At 50.7% G+C, this 20,596-nt stretch overlaps 2 protein-coding genes and 1 non-coding gene across 6 annotated transcripts in view; 1 reads left to right on the top strand and 2 right to left on the bottom strand.

Annotated features, from left to right (window-relative positions):
- Positions 1 to 10,350, bottom strand: part of JADE2 (jade family PHD finger 2) — a 129,618-nt gene extending 119,268 nt beyond the window's left edge. For both annotated transcript variants that reach the window (XM_051844221.3, XM_089335868.1), the window contains exons 1-2: positions 9,909 to 10,350; positions 6,528 to 6,659 (exon numbers count right to left, since the gene is read on the bottom strand). The gene's annotated coding sequence lies outside the window, so the exon portion shown is untranslated. The remainder of the gene's footprint in view (positions 1 to 6,527; positions 6,660 to 9,908) is intronic.
- Positions 10,351 to 10,395: 45 nt separating this feature from the next.
- On the top strand, positions 10,396 to 18,748 carry XTBD1 (XRN2 binding domain containing 1). Of its 3 annotated transcripts, XM_089335871.1 has the most exons (4): positions 10,396 to 10,682; positions 11,621 to 11,720; positions 14,743 to 14,823; positions 18,401 to 18,748. In XM_089335871.1, exons 1-4 carry the CDS (start codon positions 10,444 to 10,446, stop codon positions 18,410 to 18,412), a joined length of 432 nt encoding a protein of 143 aa, XP_089191997.1. In that variant the 5' UTR covers positions 10,396 to 10,443; the 3' UTR covers positions 18,413 to 18,748. The 3 variants fall into 3 exon arrangements, 2 of the variants coding, with proteins under 2 accessions (XP_089191997.1, XP_008253241.3); XR_011389731.2 differs by lacking the exon at positions 14,743 to 14,823 and having other exon boundaries at positions 10,396 to 10,952; XM_008255019.5 differs by lacking the exon at positions 14,743 to 14,823.
- A 1,016-nt stretch (positions 18,749 to 19,764) lies between these two features.
- Positions 19,765 to 20,577, bottom strand: LOC100339055 (uncharacterized). The gene is made up of 3 exons (XR_016236112.1): positions 20,515 to 20,577; positions 20,350 to 20,412; positions 19,765 to 20,248 (listed from the first exon to the last, which is right to left on the bottom strand). It is a non-coding gene; the product is annotated as an uncharacterized LOC100339055 (transcript).
- Positions 20,578 to 20,596: the final 19 nt, after the last annotated feature.

Raw genomic sequence — 20,596 nt, 5'->3', positions numbered from 1 at the left:
GGATGGCCAGAACTAAAACTGCCTCTGAGATCCATTTGTCTGTTTCAGGCTGTTTGCTGTATGTGCAGGAACATCGATATTTTTTCCTTCTTGACCCTTTTGGAACCTCTGGGACTTGAACTTACTTCCGGAGCTTGCCCGTGCTGGGGAGGAGAGGAAACGCTGGGGTCCTTGGTTCAGTGCTCCTGCCACCCAGGGAGGCTTCACCCGTGGGACTGCACCCCACCCCCATGGCGACCCCACCCCTACCTTTCTACTCTTTGCAGGGACCAACATGAGAACACAAGAGCTGAAAGTTCCGGAGAGTGATGGAGACAGGCCCTTTTCCAGAGCCAGGACCCCGGGGCAGGAGGCTTCGACACAGCATCAGCCGCAAAGCATGGGGTCTTCCCGTGGATGAGACAGGCTACTCAGGTGAGCCTGGAACGCCAAGGGTACAGCAGCAGTGATTGCAAGGATGACTCACCCGCTTCAGAGACTGCCTGCAGCCTCTGGGTGTGGAAGCTCGATGGAGGGTCATTTGGCAAAACTAAAAGCCTTAAAAGGGCGTAAGTTCTTTTGAACCAGGATTTCCACCTTGAGGATTTATTGGAAGGAAAAAAGCCTGAATATCTACAGAAGTTTAGCTGAAAGTGTAAGTCACACTGGCATTGATTAAGTATTTGTACCAAAATGTAATTAAGAAAACGCTCCATTTCAGAAGGAACATGGCAGCAGTTTGGTTCTGCAAAGTTCAAAGCTTAACAGCAAACCAGAAAACTGCGTATCTGATGAAACCGGGGAAAAACTAACAGCGGAGTACTACGAAGAAGCATGAAGCCTGGCGAAGAGCCTGAGAGAAGAGGGTGTACAGCGTCAGGGGGCTCCGAAACCCCCAGGGGCTACTCTGTCCCGCTGAAGGGCCGCTGTGGAACAAGCAAGCTTGCTGGGGACAGCGGAGTCTCGGAAAGCTCTGGAGAAAGAACCCTTTCAGCAGTGGGTACCTTCTCCTAGAAGCAAGGGCTGTGAAGAACTGTGGAGAACAGAAATGCACAGAGAAGCTCCCCCCAACCCAAGGGGGCTCTGAAATCCAGAGAAGGGGCGGCTCCTGGCGGGGGGCGAGGCTTGTCCGAGGGCTTTCTCCAGCCCGGCATCTCCCCACCTCCACGACACGCAGTGGAGGACACCTCAGAGAATTCCAGAGGAAGCCAAGTAGGGGCCAAGCTGATCCAGGATGAAGCCTACAGGAGCAGCTGGCATTGTGGTGCAGCCGGTTAAGCCGCCTGCCACACCAGCATCGTGGGATCCAGCTCCCTGCTAAAATGCCTGGGCCCCAGCCACTGCAGCCACCTGGGGAGTGAACCAGCAGATGCAGTGTCTCTCCTTCTCACTCTCTAACTCTGCCCTTCAAATAAATAATCTTTTTTTTTATAAGCCTACAGTCATTCTAAATCCCAAAAGAAATCAGAGAACATCATTTCCACAAGCTTTTTTGTGGAAACCGCTAGAACCAGGGATCGGCAATATCAGCACCACGGAACACCCTTGGGGCCCTGAGAGGAAGAGGACGTTCATCGCTCAGATTTAACTAGAAACATGATCACAGAGATTTCTCATTCCTGATGGAAGCAGGGAGAGAGAGGACGGGTAGAAGAATGAGGTCACAGCTCACCTCAGATAGACTAAAACAATAGTAAAGTATCCGAATCAAGTGGAAGCTGAAGTATATTTAACATAAACCCTGAGATCTGTAACTCTACAGTGTGGATGATGGAGGAGGCAGAGAGGAAGAGGTTGACATAATTTTATCATCCCTTCTAGTAAGGAATCAAAAGCTACTGCTCCAACGTAGATCAAGAGTCTTGTACAAAGGGAGCTTCTGTTAGCGGAGTGGGTGGGGTTCTTGTCTTCTCGCAAGGGAGAATTCAGGCATGAGACAGAGAGCAGTGGTAAGCAACATAGCAAGGCTTGTCGGGGTAGGGCATCCGTCAGAATGGATGGGACAGAATCTGAGCGGGAGTGCCCAGTCACTCAGACCGGGGAAAACAAGGTTGCCTGGTTAAATGGAGAGAATACACCGGCTGGCCAGGCGGGCGGCTCAGCAGAGAGCTGAGAGCTTGGGAAATTCCTCCCCAGGTTCTGGCACCGGCAGAGGAGCCTCCCCTAGGGCGTCTGCCTTGCAGGCAGGAGGGGAAGGTTTCATTGCTCCACGTTATCAGGCCAGGTGACCCCGTGGTGCTAAGCAGAGAGGACTCTCCTGGGGAAGGGCTGAGACCACTGGAAAGGACCTTGCAGGACCTTGCAGCATAGAATCCTGGGCGGCCTCAGAGGCTGTTGCGCTCCTCTCCTCAGGCCTCTCTCACACACATTTAGGCCAGTTTCTAACTTCCTACCTAACACTTCTAGAACAAAAGTGCAAACCTTCCTCAGTATCAACACAATTAAAAAACCAGGAACGGGGGCCGGCGCCGTGGTTCACTTGGTTAATCCTCCGCCTGTGGCGCCAGCATCCCATATGGGCACTGGGTTCTAGTCCCGGCTGCCCCTCTTCCAGTCCAGCTCTCTGCTGTGGCCCGGGAAGTGCAGTGGAGGATGGCCCAGGTCCTTGGGCCCTGTACCTGCATGGGAGACCAGGAAGAAGCACCTGGCTCCTGGCTTCGGATTGGCGCAGCGCCAGCCGTAGCAGCCATTTGGGGAGTGAACCAACGGAAGGAAAACCTTTCTCTCTTCTCTCTCTCTCACTGTCTATAACTCTATCTGAAAACAAAACAAAATAAAACAAAAAACACAGGAACGGGAGGGGATCAGGTGTTTGGTGCAGTGGCTAAGACACTGCTTGGGATACCTGCCTCCCATATTGGAGTGCTGGCCGAAGTTCCAGCTCTACTTCACATCCTGCTAACATGCCCCCAGGGAGGCAGCAGGGCTGGCTCAAATACCTGGGTGTCTGTCATCCACGTGAGAGACCCAAATCGAGTCCCATGCTCCTGGCTTTTTCTGGCCCAGCCCTAGCTGTTGAGGGAATTTAGCTAAGTGAATCAGTGGATGAAAGATTCTGTCTCCCCCCACCTCTTTCAAATAAAATGAAAATAAACACATTTGTAAATGTTAAAAGAAAGGAAGGGGTGAAAATAAAATCTACATTATGAAAATATTACATAAAACACTATTAAAAAAGAATTGAGACCAAATGTATCTGTCATCTCAATATGTTTAAATGGGTTCAACTCGTTTATCTTCTATTTTTATTGATTTACTTTCATTTTATTTGAAAGGAAGAGAGAGAGAGAGAGAGAGAGAGAGAGAATCTTCCATCTGCTGGCTCACTGCCCAAATGCCCACAGCAGTCAAGCTGGGCCAGGCTGAAGCCAAGAGCCTTGCAGTCCAGGTCTTTTTTTTTTTTTTTTAAGATTTTATTTATTTATTTGAAATGCAGAGCTACAGAGAGAGGGAGAGACAGACAAAGGCCTTCCATTTGTTGGTTCACTCCCCAAATGGCCACAATGGCCAGAGCTGGGCTGATCTGAAACCAAGAGCTTCATCCGGTCTCCTAAATGAGTGCAGGGGCCCAAGCACTTGTGCCATCTTCCACTGCTTTCCCAGGCCATAGGCAGAGAGTTGAATGGGAAAAGGGGCAGCCAGGACACGAATGGCAGCGCTGCAGGCAGAAGCTTAGCCTACTAAGACACAGTGCTGGCCCCTGCACCCCGTGTCGTACATGTCGGTGGCAGAAAACCCAGTACTTAAGGTAGCACCTTCTGCCTTCCAGGATGTGCATCAGCAGAGAGCTGGACGGAGGCAGAAGACGTGGGACTCTAACAAGACAACACCCCAATATGATGTGGTGTCCTAACTACATCCAATACCTGCCTCTAACGTGTCTTTCTTATAAAGGTTTTCAAAGTAGATCACAAACTCAGTGCAATTCTAGGCATCTAAGAAAAAATGATTCGCAGAAGTCAGTAATGGAAAGACGAACAAAGAAAGTCACACCGGGAAAACACAAGCATTAAAGAATCTTAATAACTGACAACACAGAATTCAGGACAAAAAGCTTCCAACAAGATGGAAAAGAATACTTTTTAATGTCAAAAATCACAATCACCATGAAAGTTTACCTTGGGAATACCTATTGCCAAACAGCAAACACAGCGGCAACTTCCAGACAGTAGAAAGGATAGAAGCACAAGGAAATTCAGATAAAGACACATTGATGGTAGAAGACTTCAATCCACCTTTCCAAGTTCATAACAGATGAAGCAATCAAAACTAAATGAAGATCTAGAAGTGCAAACAACAGCATCAAAAATGTAGGTATTGTTGATATATGTCAGTCATTGTGCCCTTGGAATAAGGAATACGCTTTCTTTTGAAGTACTTTGGAGCGGCCAACGCCTTAGTATAGTAGGTTAAGTCTCCACCTGGAGTGCTGGCATCCCATATGGGCGCCAATTCGAGTCCTGGCTGCTCCTCTTCTGATCCAGCTCCCTCTTAGTGCACATGGGGAAGCAGCAGAAGTTGGCCCAAGTGCTTGGACCTGGAAGAAGCTCCTGGCTTTGAATCGGCTCAGCTCGGACCATTGCAGCCATTTGGAGAGTGAAGCAACAGATGCAAAATCTCTCTCTCTGTCTCTCCCTCTCTCTGTAACTCTGCCTCTCAAATAATACATAAATTTTTTTTAAAAAAGTACTCTGGAATATTTATATACACAAACACACAGACATGCATAGACACTAAATATTATATATTAGGATACAAAGATTCATGAAATTTTCAAAGTGAAAGTAATGTGGATACTATTGTATAGAAACAGAGCAAACACTGAAGTTTATTACACCTTCAGAAAGCAAACAAAAGTGCCCTACTAACTGGAGATGTATGTGGATTTCATGATCAAAAGGAAATACAAACTGAGACAGCAGAATTTCCAGAAAATAATAATTTCACACATAGCATATAGAAAAAGTCAATAAAGTTCATAAGCCACAAACTAAATTAGTCATTTAAGAAAGAGAGAAAATGGGGGCCAGCGCTGTGGCGTAGCGGGTAAAGCTCCCATGTGGGCACCGGTTTGAGTCCCAGCTGCACCACTTCAGATCCAGTTCTCTGCTAAGACCTGGGAAAGCAGCAGAGGATGGATCAAGTCCTTGGGCCCCTGCATCTGCATGAGAGATGAGGAGGAAGCTCCTGGCTCCTGGCTTCGGATTGGCACAGCTCCGGCCACGGTGGCCAATCGGGGAGTGAACCAGCTGATGGAAGACCTCTCTTTCTCTGCCTCTCCTCTCTCTCTGTAACTCAGACTTTCAAATAAATAAATTAATAAATAAATCTCAGAGCCGGTGCCGTGGCATACTAGGTTAATCTTCTGCCTGTGGCGCCGGCATCCCATATGGGCACCGGTTCTAGTCCCAGTTTCTCTACTTCCCGTCCAGCTCTCTGCTGAGGCCTGGGATAGTCGTGGAGGATGGCCCAAGTGCTTGGGTCCCTGCACCCGCATGGGAAACCGGGAAGAAACTCCTGGCTCCTGGCTTCGGATTGGCACAGCTCCAGCCATTGCAGCCATTTGGAGCGAACCAACAGAAGGAAGACCTTTCTCTCTGTCTCTCTCACTGTCTGTAAAGTCTACCTGTCAAATAAAACAAAACAAAAAAAGATAAATAAATCTTTAAAAGAGAGAGAGAATGGACCCATGTCCAAAATAAGAAATTAGAAGGAAGCAAATAATTATACAAAAATCAGAAATTAAAAATCAAAACAAAAAACTTAAGAAAACATCTCTTTTCATAAAGAAAAAAATTTTTAAGAGATTTGTTTATTTATTTGGAAGTCAGAGTTACAGAGAGAGGGAGGGACAGAGAAAGAAAAATCTTGCATCTGCTGGTTCACTCCCCAGTTGGCTGCAATGGCCGTGTCTGGGCCAGGCTGAAGCCAGGAGCCAAGAACTCCACCCTATCTTCCATGTGGGTAGCAAGGGCCCTACTTCTTGTGTTTTTCTCCACTGATTTTCCAGACGATGAGCAAGAGGCTGGATTGGAAGCAGAGCAGCTGGGATTCCAACTGGCACTCTGAGATGCTGGCATCAAAAGCAGTGGCTTAACCCATGGTGCCACACCGGCCTAACAAGCTCTTTTTCTGTTTTTTAAGCAAATACTGTATGCATAGATTGAAAAGTAGGGAAGGAGAGAACTTATTTTCCTCATCCATTGCAAAGTCTGTGGTGAATGCCCCTACAACGAAACACAGAATAACAACAGAAAAGCATACATTTGTTAAATAAACACAAGTTTTAAGTGGCAGAGAGCCTTCAGATAATCAGGTAAACTTATATATTGTTCTGCTTGGGTTTGATGAAGAACGGACAGACAACACGATTGGAGGACAAAAGGATATGATTTAGGGTGGGCTTTTGGTGCAGTGTTTGAGTCGTAGCATAAGAGCCTGCATCTAGTTCAAGACCCAGTTTCTCTGCTTCTGATTTAGCTTCCTGCAAATGTGCTTCTCGGGAGGCAGCCAATGGTGACGCAAGTACCAGGATCCCTGCCACTCACCGTGTGGAAGATGTGGATTGGGTTTCAGCCTCCTGGCTGTGGGCTGGGCCAGCCCTGACTGTGGGAGGCATTTGGAGAGTGAAGCAGCAAAAGGACTCTCTCTCTTCTTCTGTTTTTGTGTCTCTACTTTTCCTGCAAAAAACATAAATAAATAAACCAACATTAACAAGGTGAGGAGCGAGTGGTAATACGTTGGGAAAACCTAGCCAGGCCTGTTTGTACACACTTGTCTCAGTGTCTCTGGGCCTTCAGAAATAAGAATGCTCCTCTGCTCGGGGCACAGGAAGGGCACCTCTCCAAGGATGGTTTTGCAATGCCTCAAGTGAGAAGTTCATGAGAAGACCCCTGAGTGACCCTGTTCTAGGGGACAGTGGCACAGGGGCAGGCGTGAGTGACCCTTTTTGCTTTGGCTTTTTCATATACACATATACATGGGTAGTGTGTCCTGAGCTCCATGAGAATTTTTAAAAAAAGGTTTATATAGGGTATAAGATTCAAGGTACAAATCCTAAATAATTTTAGCAAACAAAATCCAAAAGCATGCTGAAAGAATGACATGTTGTGTCCAAACAGAGGCCCATCTAGGAATGGAAATAAGGTTAAATATTAGAAAATTGACTGATATGTCATCATATTAGTACTCACAAATAGAAAATTGCATGATTATCTTAGTGTTGAAAATCCTCCTGATAAAATTACACACTCTTGATTGAAGATAAAAGTCAGTAAAACAGAGGATACTTCCCAACATGCTAAAAAATGTTCTTCAGCAGAAAAGGAATAATTAATGGGGAAATATTTATCTCTACAGTTAGCTTGGGGTTCCCAGTCAAAAGATTTGGTAGGAATACATTTTATTATTTATTTACTTGAAAGGCAGAGTTACAGAGGGGCGGAGAAAGAGAGAGAGAGAGAGACAGATCTTCCATCTGCTGGTTCACTCCCCAGGTGGCCACAATGGCCAGAGCTGGGCCAAGAGCTGCTTCTGGGTCACCCACATGGGTGCAGGGCCCCAAGCACTTGGACCATCTTCTGCTGCTTTCCCAGGCGCATTAGCAGGGAGCTGGATCGGAAGTGGAGCAGTCAGGACTTGAACCAGCGCCCATATGGGATGCGGGCACCTCAGGTGGCAGCTTTACCCACAAGGCCACAGCACCAGCCACTGACAGGAATTTTTTAAACAATAATCTTGGAAGGAGGTGGGGGAAGAGGAAGAGAAGATGCAGAGGAGGAGGAGGGGAGGAGGTCTGGTGGTTTGCAGAACAGTCACAAATTCTTTGACGCCCAGTTCAAAGGGTGGAGGCTAATCTCTTTGCTTGATTGTGCGCTGGATTTAGTGACTCACTGTGAATGAACTGAGTCAGTCAGAGGCCATGGTATGCGACCCACGAGCCCAAGTCGAAAAAGACCGCGTGGCTCCTGCGTTGCTGTGTCTGGGCTCACTTTCTCCATGGTCCCCTGCCACCCAGGGAGGTGCGTGGGGCCAGGAAGAGTGAGTCATCTTGTAGGTGCATCCTCCTGCCCCAGACAAACCTTTACGTAACCTAAGCCCCAGACAACAAAGTGGCTGGAATTTATAGCCAAGTCACTTCTGAATTCCTGACACAGGAACCAGGAGATAAACGGTGTTTACTGTTTTTGCTCACTAAATTTCGGAATTCTGTCATGCAGTCATACAGCTAATACAGAAGGCGGGATGAAGACACTTCCAGGCAGGCAAAAAGCGAAACAGCTCGGCACCAGCAGGGAAGTTCTAACATAAATTCCTGGGTTGGACGGAGAATGAGACCAGATGGGGGCAAGAGATGGATAAGGAATGCAGAATGAAAGCAGTGGTAGCTATGTGTGTAAATCTAATTTTTCACTGCCTTTAGAAATACAGCACAAAAATAAGACACCTATCTAAATAAAATAAAAATAAGACATTTAAATAAATGGAGACACAGATCATGTTCATGGGTTGAAATATTCAATATTTACACTATTTTTGTTTTTGACAGGCAGAGTTAGACAATGAGAGAGACAGAGAGAAAGGTCTTCCTTCCGTTGGTTCACCCCCTAAATGGCTGCCATGGCCGGAGTGCTGCACCAATCCAAAGCCAGGAGCCAGGTGCTTCCTCCTGGTCTCCCACGCAGGTGCAGGGCCCAAGGACTTGGGCCACCCTCCACTGCCTCCCCGGGCCACAGCAGAGAGCTGGCCTGGAAGAGGAGCAGCCGGGACAGAACCAGCATCCCAACCAGGACTAGAACCTGGGGTGCCACGCCGCAGGCGGAGGATTAGCCTAGTGAGCCGCGGTGCCGGCTTACACTAATTCTTAATAAGATAATAATTCCTGAATTATCAATAGTTTCTTTTCATGATTGATTTATTTATTTGAAAGGCAGAGTTACAGAGAGAGAGAGAGAGATGGATCTTCCCTTTGCTGGTTCACTCCTCTAATGGCTGGAGCTGGGTCAGGCTGAAGCCAGGAGCCAGGAGCTTCATCGAGGTCTCCCACCTGGGTGGCAGGGGTCACTTGGGGCGTCATCCAGTCCCTTCCAGGGTTATCATCAGGGAGCTGGGGTCCAAGCAGAGCAGTGGGGACTGCAGCTCATGCTCCTATGAGACGCCGGTAGGGCAGGTGCAGCGTCAACTGCTGCCTGTCAGGACACCCACCAGAATCCACAGATTCAATCCAATCCCAGCACGTGTTTGTCTAGACACGGACAAGCTGATGCTAAAACCAGCATCAAAAAGCAGTAGCTACGACGGCCAACACAACCTCAAGGAAGAACCTGGAGGCGGGGCTCACAGGCTAACAGGCTTCCTGAGTCTCCTCCCAGCCCTACCTCCCAAGTGTGGTGGGGTGGTGTGCGTTTGCTTTCCATGTTTTCATATGGAAGGTGGAGGAGAAAACGGTGAGGAGGGGGAGAAAGACCTAGTTCCCATTACCAAGTACCCCACGCTGGTGCAGGTGCTGTGGTATACTAGGTAAAGCCACCACCTGCAGTGCTGGCATTCCCTTTGGGCACTGGTTCGAGACCTGGCTGCTCCACTTCTGATCCAGCTCTCTGCTATGGCCTGGGAAAGCAGTAGAAGATGGACCAGGTCCTTGGGCCCCTGCACCCGCGTGGGAGACCCGGAGGAAGCTTCTGGCTCCTGGCTTCCGGTTGGCCCAGCTCTGGCCGTTGTAGCGATGTGGGGAGTAAACCAGTGGATGGAAGACCTCTCTCTCTGCCTCTCTGTAACTCTGCCTTTCAAATAAATTAATTAATTAAAAAACAAAAACCAGAATACCCCACGCTAAGGAAACACAGGAAGCTTGCCGTGGAGCCCCGTCTCGGCCGTGCGCGCCTGAGGTGCGCCTTGAGTTCCCTCACGCAGGGAAATAAGCGTCTCACCGCTCCACGCCAGAAGGAGGAGGACCTGTTGGTGCACTTTGGGGTCCTTACAGCATGACGCATGTCCGAACGGGTTTCTGTGGGCACACAGCTGGGCCCCCACCCGCGTGGGGCGTGGAGACCCCCGGGAACCGACCAGAGCTACACGTCTAAGCCCCCAGAACGGAAGGCGTCCGCTTCGCTCGGGATGGGGCGGTGCCTGGGGACGCCTTGCCTCCAGAGGACACGGCCTGGCTCCGGCTAGCATCGGTGTGCCGACTGTGCTGGGGGCGGTGGCGGGCTCAGGTTTCCCACCGGCTGCCCGCGGGGTTCACCGCAAACCGGGGACCCCGGCGGGGCGGACTCTCCGGTCGCGGGGTTTGGAAACCGCACGCGGCAGTCGCAACCCGCGCGGGCCGCCGGGCCCGGCGAGGGCGCTCCAGGCCGGACCTCCGGAGCAGTCGCGCGCCGCCGGGGCCGCTCTAGCCGGCGGGCAGGAGCGCGGTGCACCTCGGGAAGGCGGCGGGCTGCTCCAGCCCTCGGCGTCGCGGGCGCCATGGTAGGTGGCGAGGCTGCCGCCGCGGTGGAGGAGCTGGTGTCCGGCGTGCGGCAGGCGGCCGACTTCGCGGAGCAGTTCCGCTCCTACTCCGAGAGCGAGAAGCAATGGAAAGCCCGCATGGAATTCATCCTGCGCCACCTGCCCGACTACCGCGACCCGCCCGACGGCGGCGGCCGCCTGGACCAGCTGCTGTCTCTGTCCATGGTGTGGGCCAACCACCTCTTCCTGGGCTGCAGGTGCGGATCCCTGCCCCCGGCCGCTCGCCCGCGCCGCAGCCGGGCCTGGCCTGACCACCCCCGGACACACTGTGACATCTCTGGGCCTCGGTTCCTCGCTTGGTAAACGGGTGGTTGTGGTGACTCCAGTAATTCAAGGTTGATGAGCTCAGTGGAAGGTGGGCTGGAAGGTTGAGCTGCTATTCCTGTTCCTGCTGTCATTAGCTAAACGACCCCCGTTGCAAAGTGCATTTGTAACCTGCTAGCTTCTTGGACTCTTGGGTTTTACAGGTGAGACGGCTTTGGGAGGGCCCTGCCGCTTCAGGCCTCGCCCGCGGACGGTGGTCCTTAGCTTTTACTCCGCACTCCCCAGCCTGCCGAATCCTCAGCTGGGGCCAGTGAGAACCTCACTGTCTTTCCGCCAAGATCCCCGCAGCCCACTGCGTCCTGAGGATGCCTGCGGAGCCTGCCGCTGAGTGCCTGATAAGGCGGCAAAGCGGGAGTCCCCCGAACCCTTTTACTGGACAGTTTCTAACAGCGTTCCTGGTTCTGTGGCTGTTACGGCTGTCTCACTGGTCACCTGGCCTCTCCAGGCCGGAGCCACTTGGTTTTGCTTCCTAAGCTGGGTTTTGTTAGAATAATGTGGGGGAGCAAGCCAGGCACCCCCATCCCTTCTCTAGTTTTTGGAAGCCCCTGGGCCGTCGTGGTCCACGGGGTGCAAGGTCGGACACATGCTGTTTGCGTTAAAGCAGCATGGCACGTGTACTGCTAGATATGCGTGCCACTGCTGTGAATCTGCAAACGCCCGCTCCATCGTTGGCCTTGTATCCGGGAGCGGGAAGGGCCCATCCCAGGGCTGCACTGTGTCGGTTTCCCCAACAGTTTCCTGTCAGTCTCCTGATGCCCACAGGACAAGTCAGGCTTCCCAGGTTTTTACCTTATTCCTTTTTATTATGCAGCTACAATAAAGACCTTTTAGACAAGGTGATGGGAATGGCTGATGGGATTGAAGTGGAAGACCTGCCACAGTTCACTACCAGAAGTGAATTAATGAAAAAGGTAAATACCATTTCCAAGTGTATTTGACAAAATGGTGTAGTTCATGGTCTGTAACAGAGCATATGATTTTTTCCCAATATTTAGTTATTTTTATTTGAAAGAGCAACAGAGAGGGAGGAAGATATCTTCTTTGTGCTGGCACACTCTCCTTTTGTCTGCAATAGCCAGGGCTGGGCCAGACCAAAGCCAGGAGCCTAGAGCTCCATCCAGGTCTCTCACGTGGGTGGCTGGGACCCAAATACTTGGGCCACCTCCACTGCTGTCCCAGGCGCATTAGCAGGGAGCTGGATGGGAAGGGGAGCGGCTGTGATGTGCATTGACTCTGATACGATGCGGGTGCCAGGGTCACCAGCGGCGGCCTAACCTGCTGCATCGCAACGTGATTGTTTACTGCCCTGAAGATGAGGCCTTTCATTTAGATTTTCCTGTAATTTGTAAACTTTTCATAATCAGGTAGTAACTCAGTAAGGAAAATTACACACTGGTGGTGAAGCAGCACGTGAACACTCTTCAGTTTGTCTAGGAACATTGTTTTGAGTATTTTGCTTGAGCTTCAAGAACATGTTGACTAATGTGCCACAGTTGGTAACAGAATAATTCGTTAGCTCAGCGGGTGAGGGCGGGACCAGATTTGGCCTCTGAGACATCTGATGTGCTGAGAAGAACGTGGCTGGAGGGGCTGGCACTGTGGTGTAGCAGGTAAAGCCGCCACCTGAAGTGCTGGCATCCCATATGGGCGCTGGTTCTGGTCCTGGCTGCTCCACTTCCGATCCAGCTCTCTGCTGTGGCCTGGGAAAGCAGTAGAAGATGGCCCAAGTCCTTGGGCCCCTACAACCTGTGGGAGACCCAGAAGAAGCTCCTGGCTCCTAGCTTCGGATTGGCAGAGCTCTGGCTGTTGTGGTCATCTGGGGAGTGAACCAGTGGATGGAAGACCTCCCTCCTCCCTCCCTCTCTCCCTCCCTCCCTCCCCCCCCCCTCACTTTGCCCTCCAAATAAATAAATAAATCTTTAAAAAAAAAAAACCATAGTGTGGCTGGAGCCGCGCCCCAGTGCTGGAGCTGTTGTCCGCCTAGGCTGTGTGAGGTGTGGACTCTGCCCGGAGCTTGCCTCGGGGCTGGGCCTGTGCAGAGTGAGGCAGAGAGAGCCTCATTTGGGGCTGGCATCCTGGCTACGTTTCAGCACCCCTCTCCAGATGTGCTTCCCTGGGTGACACAGGAAGTTGCTCCCATAGCTCCCAGAGTTCCTTGGGCACTTGAGTCAGGTCTGTTTGAGAGCGGACTGTGACGTGGGTGGTGCCTTGAGTTTTAGTCCTTATAACTTCAAACCTTATAGTTCTTATAACTTCAAAAGGCACACTGTAGAGCAGAAAATTTCCACAAAACTGATCAAATGGCAGAAGCTGGGGCCCCTTTGTAGTTCTAACCTCTGAGGCCTGGGTAAGCCCTTTCACCTCCGTGGGAGCTTGTTTGGGAAGGCAGGGTATATAGCAATCTCCTTTTGATGAGTTCAAGAAATTAAATTCTCAGCTGCCCAGAAAATATTTGATTTGCAAACCAGTATATACCCCGGTGGGTTTCAGATGGTGTTTCTTTCTTTTTTTTTTTTTTTTTTTAAGATATATTTATTTATTTGAAAGTCAGAGTTACAGAGAGAGATGGAGAGGCAGAGACAGACAGACAGATGTCTTGCATTCACTGGAGCTGTGCCGATCCGGAGCCAAGAGCCAGGAGCTTCCCCTGGGTGTCCCACAAGGGTGCAGGAGCCCAAAGACTTGGACCATCCTCCACTGCTTTCCCAGGCTATAGCAGAGAGCCGGATTGGAAGTGGAGCAGCCAGGACTCGATCCGGTACCCATGTTGGATCCTGACACTGCAGGTGCCAGCTTTACCTGCTACTCCCACAGCACTGGCCCCCAGAAGGTGTTTCTTAAAAAAAGATTCCTTTTGTTTGTTTTTAATAAATTGATTTGAAAAGCTAACAAGAGAGATCTTCCATCCTGTGGTTCACGCCTCAGATATCCACAACAGCTGGGGCTGGGCCAGGCTCAAGCCAGAAGCAGCTCCATCTGGGCCTCCTACAGGGTGGCTGGGGCCCAAGTACTTGGACCATCTTCTGCTGCTTTCCCAGATGCATGTAGCAAGGAGCTGGGCTGGAACCAGAGCAGTGGGGACTTAAACCAGCATTCCGATTTGGGACATTAGTGTTCCAAGTGGTGGCTTTAACCCCCTGTGCCACAACTCTGTCCTCTTTTAGTTTTTAACTTGAACTTGGAGTCAGAAGCTTCGGGTTGATGTTCAAGCTTCTGTTTTGCTTTTAAAATCAGCTGTTAGCAGGAAGCTACTGTTTTTACCCATGCAGCTGTGTGAATTGGGAATTTGATTTTTGGGATCCATGACAGTGGCCATGATGTTTAACAATTGCTGGGGCCGGCGCCACGGCTCACTAGGCTAATCCTCTGCCTTGTGGCGCCGGCACACCGGTTTCTACACCCGGTCGGGGCGCCGGATTCTGTCCCGGTTGCCCCTCTTCCAGGCCAGCTCTCTGCTGTGGCCAGGGAGTGCAGTGGAGGATGGCCCAAGTGCTTGGGCCCTGCACCCCATGGGAGACCAGGAAAAGCACCTGGCTCCTGCCATCAGATCAGCACGGTACGCCGGCCGCAGCGCGCCAGCCGCGGCAGCCATTGGAGGGTGAACCAACGGCAAAAGGAAGACCTTTCTCTCTATCTCTCTCTCTCACTGTCCACTCTGCCTGACAAAAAAAAAAAATTGCTGGGTAGTCCCTGTCCCATAGTGGTGCAGTTCTTGGGGCCCAGCTGGCAGGGGGGCGGGGTGGGGGCAGTGGCTACTGGAGAGCCCCTGGCAGGGCAGAGCAGGCAGGGAACAGGGTGTACCTTCATGTGCCAGCAGCTGTGGGACAGTATTTTTCCCTTGCTTTTTGTCCCTAAGAGGTTTTCTCCCTTCTTGGGTTTGCTCCTGTTTTATCAGTTGTCCTTTATGGTTCTCTGTCCTGTGTTTTCTGAAAGGTAGAACTAGACTCTGTCCAGTCATGCAGAGCTGCTGAAAGATCAGAATATTTCATGAAGTTTGGGTGCAAACCCCAAGAGGTGATGTATGTTCCAAACATTGTCCTTAGACCAGTGTGGAGTGTGCGTGGGTAGGTGTGTAAGGGTCTGTCTGAACTGTTAAACATCATAAAAGGGTCTTGTCCCTCAAAATGTACAGATCTCTGGCCTGAGATGTGTATATTCTTTAAAGATTTACTTTATTTATTTGAAGGCAGAGTTACAGAGATACAGGAAGAGACAGAAAGAGAGAGAGATCTTCCATCTGCTGGTTCATTCCCCAAATGGCTGCAACTGCTAGGACTGGGCAAGGTGGAAACCAGGAGCCAGGAGCTTCTTCCTGGTGTCTCACATGGATACAAGGGCCGAAGTCCTTGGGCCGTCCTCTGCTGCTTTCTCATGACATTAGCAGGGAGCTGGATTGGAAGTGGAGCAGCTGGGACTTGAACTGGCGCCCACATGGGCTGCCGGCACTGCAGGTGGCAGCTTTGCCCGCTGCACCACAGTGCCAGCCCCAGGATGTGTATTCTTGACAGTGTCCTGCACACAGTGTCTCCAGAGGGCTCCTGGCGCGATCTGAGCATCCTGGAAGCAGCACCGCCATCACGTAGTCAGTCATTTGCAGTTAGGACCTGCTGAAGCCTGCAGAGGCCACATTTCTGTAGCATTTTTGAATTATGCATGTTGCAACTTGCTTCAAATAAAACTTACATTTTCTTAGTAACTAAGTTTAATTTTAGACTGTTGATGCCACCAAAATGATACTCGGCTGCTCCTACACTGAGCTTTGCCAGTTGTTAAGTCTTTTAGATAAGCCCATCCTGAGAGCAAGTCCTCTGGCCTGTGAGCCACAGCAGATTTGTATGGTGATGGACGCTGTGCCTGTCTGGTGACGGTCACCTTGAGAACACACTGGGAGGAGCCACTGGATTTTGTGGCCACATTTATTCCTGGCCTGTCGTTTGCGTGTGTAGTGGAGGCTGGGAAGCATTGGGCCATACTGCCAAGACTGAGAGCAGAGAAATCCCTTATGTCAAGCTGTGCACCTGCAAACATCTATTGTTACTCCTGAAATTGATCTTCAGCTCTATAATTAGAGTTGAGTTGGGTTTTAAAGCTAGCTGGCAAGTGGAAATTAATCTCTGGCATCTCAGAACCCGACAGTGATGACTTAGAGACATAAACTCAAGAAGTAAAATTATGCAGATACATGATGACTGTTCTGCAGTTTTAAGGCAAGAACATCTCTTCTGTGTGTCTGACTTTTTTGGGGGGAAGTCTGAGAAAAGAAATGAGAGTTGGTCTCTGACAGGTGGGATTTGTCCAAAAGTTGCAGTGTATGATACTGTTTTCTTTTTTAAAGAATTATTTTATTTATTTGAAAGAGTTACAGAGAGGTAGAGACAGAGAGGTCTTCCATCTGCTGGTTCACTCCTCAGATGACTGCAACAGCTGGAGCTGCGCTGATCTGAAGCCAGGAGCCTGGAGCTTCTTCCGGGTCTTCCACGTGGGTACAGGGGCCTGAGGACTTGGGCCATCTTCTGCTGCTTTCCCAGGCCATAGCAGAGAGCTGGATCGGAAGTGGAGCAGCTGGGACTCGAACCGGCACCCATATGGGATGCTGGCACTTCAGGCCAAGGCTTTAACCTGCTGTGCCACGGCACTGGCCCCGATACTGTTTTCTTTTGAAAGAGGCGGCTTCAAACCCAAACAATCTCAGATCTCTAATTAGCATCCCTGGAAGCCTGCCAGCAGCCTTTGTGGGTGCCCCACTTACCCATTAACGAATGATAATTAACAGACAGCGGCAGCAGGCTCAGGAAGGGTGTCATTGCTGACTGTCAGAGTTAATATTTCCAAGGTAATGTCTTAATCAAGGAGAAAGAGGAGTAAGTGACTAGGAAGCTGACATGAGTGGCTCAGAGAAAGAAGCTGTCAACTAAATTACGTGGTCCATTTTTCCTGTGAACACTCTTATCCCAAGAAGAAAAGCTTATTTGGAAAGTGGCTGTGTATGAAAAGTGAATGTTAGAAAAGGTGTGCATCATGTCTGTGTGAGTGACCCCACCTGTGCCTGCTTCTCGAGGGGCCCTGTGCATGTGTCTGTGTGAGTGACCCCATGTGTCCTGCATCTCGAGGGACCCTGTGCATGTGTCTGTGTGAGTGACCCCACGTGTGCCTGCATCTCGAGGGGCCCTGTGCATGTGTCTGTGTGAGTGACCCCACGTGTGCCTGCATCTCGAGGGGCCCTGTGCATGTGTCTGTGTGAGTGACCCCACCTGTGCCTGCTTCTCGAGGGGCCCTGTGCATGTGTCTGTGTGAGTGACCCCACCTGTGCCTGCTTCTCGAGGGACCCTGTGCATGTGTCTGTGTGAGTGACCCCCACATGTATCTGCATCTCGAGGGGCCCTGTGCATTGTGTCTGTGTGGGTGACCCCACCTGTGCCTGCTTCTCGAGGGGCCCTGTGCATGTGTCTGTGTGGGTGACCCCATGTGTCCTGCTTCTCAAGGGGCCCTGTGCATTGTGTCTGTGTGGGTGACCCCCTGGTGCAATTCCTGCTACTCTCTGGGGTGCAGCAGTTGCAGTGTTGCAAGGTGGCCAGTATGGTTGTGTGTTTGAAAAGATTAAACCTGTTGTTGAGTTACCAGAGGGCTTGGGTCCCATGGTACATGCTCAGTGGAGCTATCTTTGTCTCTTTATCCACCAGAAGTAAAGCCAGAAAAGTTGGGTCCAGCCCCATAGGGCAGCACCAGTAACAGCCAAGCCCCCGGCAGCTGCAGTGCTGGTGCGCTGCTGGTCTGGCCGACCCGAGACCCGAGAGGTGGCTTAGGTGCCTCTCTGCTCTGGGCGTGAGCGGCTGCCTTGGAGACACTGCCTTCTCCTCAGAGGAGAAGCACGTCCTGCAGTTGGCTTTTTTCGCTGAGGCCTTTTTTTTCCTCCTCCCCATCTCTTCAGGACTGACTGCTCAGCTGGGAAATAGGTCAAACCTTGAAATTTCTGATTACTAAAAAGACTGATTCACTCATACTGCTAAATGTTAAGGAAATCCATTCAAATACAAGGTGACAGCCAAAGTGATTTCTTCACACCCTACTTTAAAGTTGTCTGAAGCCAAGTTTAAATTCAGCAAAGGTGCTACAGTCCTCAGAAGCCGCTGAAGTTGCCCACTCTGTGAAGATAGGCTTTACAGCTTCTAATAGTGTGAATCCAGAAATGCCTCACCTTCACATCCCCTAAATAGCCCGACTCCCTGTGCAGCGCTGTGAATTACTACCTGAATCGAATGCTGCTCATTTAGAACAACAAGCGTTTGTGTGATTCTGCCTTTAGAGCACTCACTGTAGTGAGTTTAGTTATTTCCGTTACCACTTTAGATTTTGAGCATTTATTGATTGTAAGCAACAAGAAAGTGAAGCACTGGCTTCCAAATGGATGGTGTGGTCACTGCTTTGCCGAACCTGCTCATCTGTAGTAAAATGTTAATGGTGTCTAAGTATGCTCTCTGTCTGGGTAGTACCTAAATAAATGTTGCATCTCTGCTACGTCTTACCTTTATGAAGATGAATTAGATTCCCTGGACTACGTGCCTGCATAACCCTTTCTTTTTTATCCCCCTAGCATCAAAGCTAAGACGGAAGGTTAACATCGTGTCATCATGAGCTGCAGGCTTACAAAGGAGGCTGGGACAAGTGTGACACTGACCACAGAGCTCTGGAGACTGCTGGGACTGCCAACAGAAAGAGGCAGGTGGAATGACAGGGAACCTGTCTCAGCTGGCTTTTTCCAAGTCCTCACCCTTTGAGTAGCTGTCACTGTAACAGTGTGCATGGATATTTATGTATTTATAGATCATGCCGTCTGAGGTGAATTCAACAACATTGTACGAGCCCTCTTTCCTGTTGTTTTATAAATGCCAAACTTTTTGTTTAAAATGCTCTTTTAAAATATATTAATGTAATAATGGCAGGTAATGATTTTATAATTTGGATTTTTCCACAGTGTACCTGTAAGCATGGTTCTGTTTTATGGCTTTTTTCACACTCATGCAAAGCGGATCCTTGATTCCCTCACATCAACCTGAGCTTTATCCTGTACCTACCTACCCCTCACTGGCACTCACACTAGTGTTTTTTTAGGAATTGAGAATCAAACCCTAGGCCTGAGGAACCCTCCAGTTAAGGGAAGAGGCAGTCTACAGAACAGCCCGCCCTTATTGCAAGGGGCTCGGTCAGGTTCCCGCCTGTGCAGCAGCCTGTGTGGGCTCCACAGGGCTCAGGCCGTCCCGGGTAGCCCGCTCTTTTTCCCTGAGGCTTAGGTTTCAGCATGAGGAACTGCCTTGCATGTACTTAACAAATACTTGAGTGCCGTCCTGGTTGGCTGTAAAATTTGTGAATATTCCCTTTTTAATGTATTTATTCCATTCTTCTCTCTTCGCTATTAAGTCATAATTATGCTCCAGGCATGAATCCCGGGGAAGGGCCTTCATCTGGGGGCAGCAGTGACAACAGTGCAGGATTCTCACAGCAGTGGCAGGCTCTGTGTGCAGTCCTGGCGATAGTGGTGAGCGAGACGCTAGGCCTTGCCAGCTTAGTCTGCAGGAGAGCTGGCAGGGCTGGGGGAGCGCCGGCGGGACAAGACTCTTGCCAGCAGCATGCCGTGGGTGGGCCACAGCTTTGGGCAGCTTCTAGTGCCAGTCTCTGGAGCGACCCCTGGATGGCCTGATTGAGGCGGGCAGGATCTCTGTGTGTAACCGTGTAACCGGGACAAGCCTTTCCTACCTGGAAAATGGGGTCACAGAAGCAACAGAGGAGCTGCCGCAAGGCTGAAGATAGCAAAGGCCAGAGGCCAAGCACAGAGCTTAGCGACCTCAGCATCGTTTCTTCCTCACGTGCAGCCTAGCTTTTTCCATTATTATTTGGACAAAGTTAATTGCAAGGCTTAAAAGATCAAATTAAGAAATAAGAAAGTCACTTTAAAATGCATTTTCAACAGGTATCTCATAGATTTCATTTTATGTATATAAAGCCCCAAAGTAGAGTAATAAAGCAAATTTAAATTATAGTATGACTTCCCCAAGCTCAAGCAAAGAAAAACGTTTGGTCAGCTCAGCCTGCGCATTGCTCCTGGTGATGGGGGCGGAGCGAGGCTACTTGGGGGCCACTCTGCGGCAGCAGTGACCAGGGCTGCTCCCTCGGGACGGCAGGATGCAGCACGCCCTCAGCAGGAACCGGAGGATCCTCCTGCCAACCCCGCGCTGGCCCTGCCTCTTGCCCTGGGTGCTGGCTGTGGAGTCTGTGGTGTCAGTGGTGGCTGCGGTCCCAGCCCCCTCAGGCTCACGGGCAGCTGCGGCGGCTTCTGGCTCTGCGAGGTCCACACGGCTCCTGGCACTGGGGCTGGAGGGCGACACCTTGGAGGCTGGCTTGGGGGCGGTGCTGGGAGCAGGGCTCCTCTCCTGCTGTGGCTGGCCTGGTAGGAGAAAGTCAAGAGTGGGGTCACCTCGGGGGCCTTGGGCTCAGCTCCTGGAGGCCCCAAAGAGGCAGGGGATGAGGGGAGTGGGCAAGACTCACTGGAGACTTTGGGGGAGTCGGGGGCGGCGCTGGGAGCAGGGCTCCTCTCCTGCTGTGGCTGTCCTGGTAGGAGAGAGTCAAGAGTGGGGTGACCAAGGGGGCCTAGGGCTCAGCCCCAAGAGTGCCCGAGGTGGCTGGGGCTGGGAGGGAGAGGGGAAGACTCACTGGAGACTTTGGGGGAGTCAGGGGCAGCACTGGGAGCAGGGCTCCTCTCCTGCTGTGGCTGGCCTGGTAGGAAAGAGTCAAG

This window comes from Oryctolagus cuniculus, chromosome 6 (genome assembly GCF_051225735.1).
Source record: "Oryctolagus cuniculus isolate XC-2025 breed Fujian yellow rabbit chromosome 6, ASM5122573v1, whole genome shotgun sequence".
NCBI classification, from domain to species: Eukaryota; Metazoa; Chordata; class Mammalia; order Lagomorpha; family Leporidae; genus Oryctolagus; species Oryctolagus cuniculus.
Note: the sequence above shows the minus strand (reverse complement) of the source record. Positions and strands in the feature narration are given on the sequence as shown.

Coding starts and splice junctions, on each gene's coding strand:
- XTBD1 (XM_089335871.1), top strand. CDS start 10,444: ATGGTAGGTGGCGAGGCTGCCGCCGCGGTGGAGGAGCTGGTGTCCGGC. Junction 10,683..11,620: donor CACCTCTTCCTGGGCTGCAG/GTGCGGATCCCT, acceptor TTTATTATGCAG/CTACAATAAAGACCTTTTAG. Junction 11,721..14,742: donor GAAGTGAATTAATGAAAAAG/GTAAATACCATT, acceptor GTTTTCTGAAAG/GTAGAACTAGACTCTGTCCA.